The following is a 1236-nucleotide window of genomic DNA, read 5'->3' as shown; positions in this document are numbered from 1 at the left end:
ATATATATATATATATATATATGGCATGAATGAAAAAGCATCTTGTGAAATACAGTATGCAGTATGTCTAGGTCATTGCAATATGATTGTGTGTGTGTGCAGCTACTGAAGGACTGCAGGCTGGTTCAGAGGATTTTGGATGCTTGGGAAGAAAATGACAAAATACAGTAAGGACACATTTAAATATGTGTGAGCTGAGGAGTCAATATGCTGGTTGAGTATTTGTATATCATATTAATGTATAGTAATAAAAACATCTGTCCATGTGTGTGTGTTATAGGGAAGCCGGAGGCATGAGAAAAGGCTATATGGGTCATCTAACCAGGATTGCCAATACAGTGGTGCAGAATGCAGAGAGAGAACAGGAACAGACCCAAATCTCACAGCTAATAAAAGGTAGCTGACATGCTGAGAGTGTTATGGGATTTTTGTGTGGTTAATATATATATATATATATTCTTATACACATTCTTTGTCTTCAAATATTTGGTTATTTTGTGTATGACAGAGCTACCAGAGGACTATAAAGCATGCTGGGAGCAGTTTGTGAATGAAACTCTAACAGAAACTAACAAGAAAAACACAGCAGACCTGGTGAGATTTCACGAAAAAGACAGTGAAATCATAGGAAGTATCAAAAACATGAAGAATGACAGTCCTCAAATCATCTTTAATAAGCATCTTTCTCTTAACTCAGGTGTTCTCCGATTATCAGATCCAGCAGATGACAGCGAACTTTGTTGATCAGTTTGGACTGAATGATGATGAATTCGGAGAGCATGACGGCAGCATCAGGTGATTCCTGCACTAAGGTTTAGATTTTGAGATTTAATTATTAAATTAAAAATATGTAAAATTGTAAAATTAATTTAGATATAGGTATAAACATCTTTAAAATATTTTAAAACAGCATTTTTCTTACATTCTTGTTTATGTAAATCTACATTAGGAAAAAAAATTAGTGCTTCATATACATATGCGGTTACATGATGTCCAGCAGTTTAATTAATTTAATTACATTTTTCATAAAAAATTTAAATTGTTACATTTATTGTTTCAGGTTTAAATTTATTAAGAGGCAGGGTAGGGTGATTTGGTTCAAAAACATTTTTTGTTATGTTGGCTGAAAGTCTCTTCACATTCTGATAGCAATCGTTATTAATGTAATATTATGTACTTGAAGAGTTCATGTGCAAAAACCGATAAACGGCACTTTCAAAAAAATGAGCTGATTGC

The 1236-nt window shown here is 33.1% G+C and overlaps 1 protein-coding gene across 1 annotated transcript; it reads left to right on the top strand.

The window, feature by feature from the left end:
- Positions 1 to 102: 102 nt before the first annotated feature.
- Positions 103 to 807, top strand: LOC107682839 (serine/threonine-protein phosphatase 6 regulatory subunit 2-like; the record flags this gene model as incomplete). Its single annotated transcript, XM_016478964.1, has 4 exons — positions 103 to 167; positions 281 to 396; positions 509 to 594; positions 698 to 807. Coding segments are annotated over 4 exons (369 nt in total), but the record flags the coding sequence as incomplete, so codon positions are not given.
- Positions 808 to 1236: the final 429 nt, after the last annotated feature.

This window comes from Sinocyclocheilus anshuiensis, unplaced genomic scaffold (assembly GCF_001515605.1).
Source record: "Sinocyclocheilus anshuiensis isolate Anshui unplaced genomic scaffold, SAMN03320099.WGS_v1.1 C32648852, whole genome shotgun sequence".
NCBI classification, from domain to species: Eukaryota; Metazoa; Chordata; class Actinopteri; order Cypriniformes; family Cyprinidae; genus Sinocyclocheilus; species Sinocyclocheilus anshuiensis.
The sequence above is the reverse complement of the archived record's forward strand: the minus strand, read 5'-3'. Positions and strand labels throughout refer to the sequence as shown.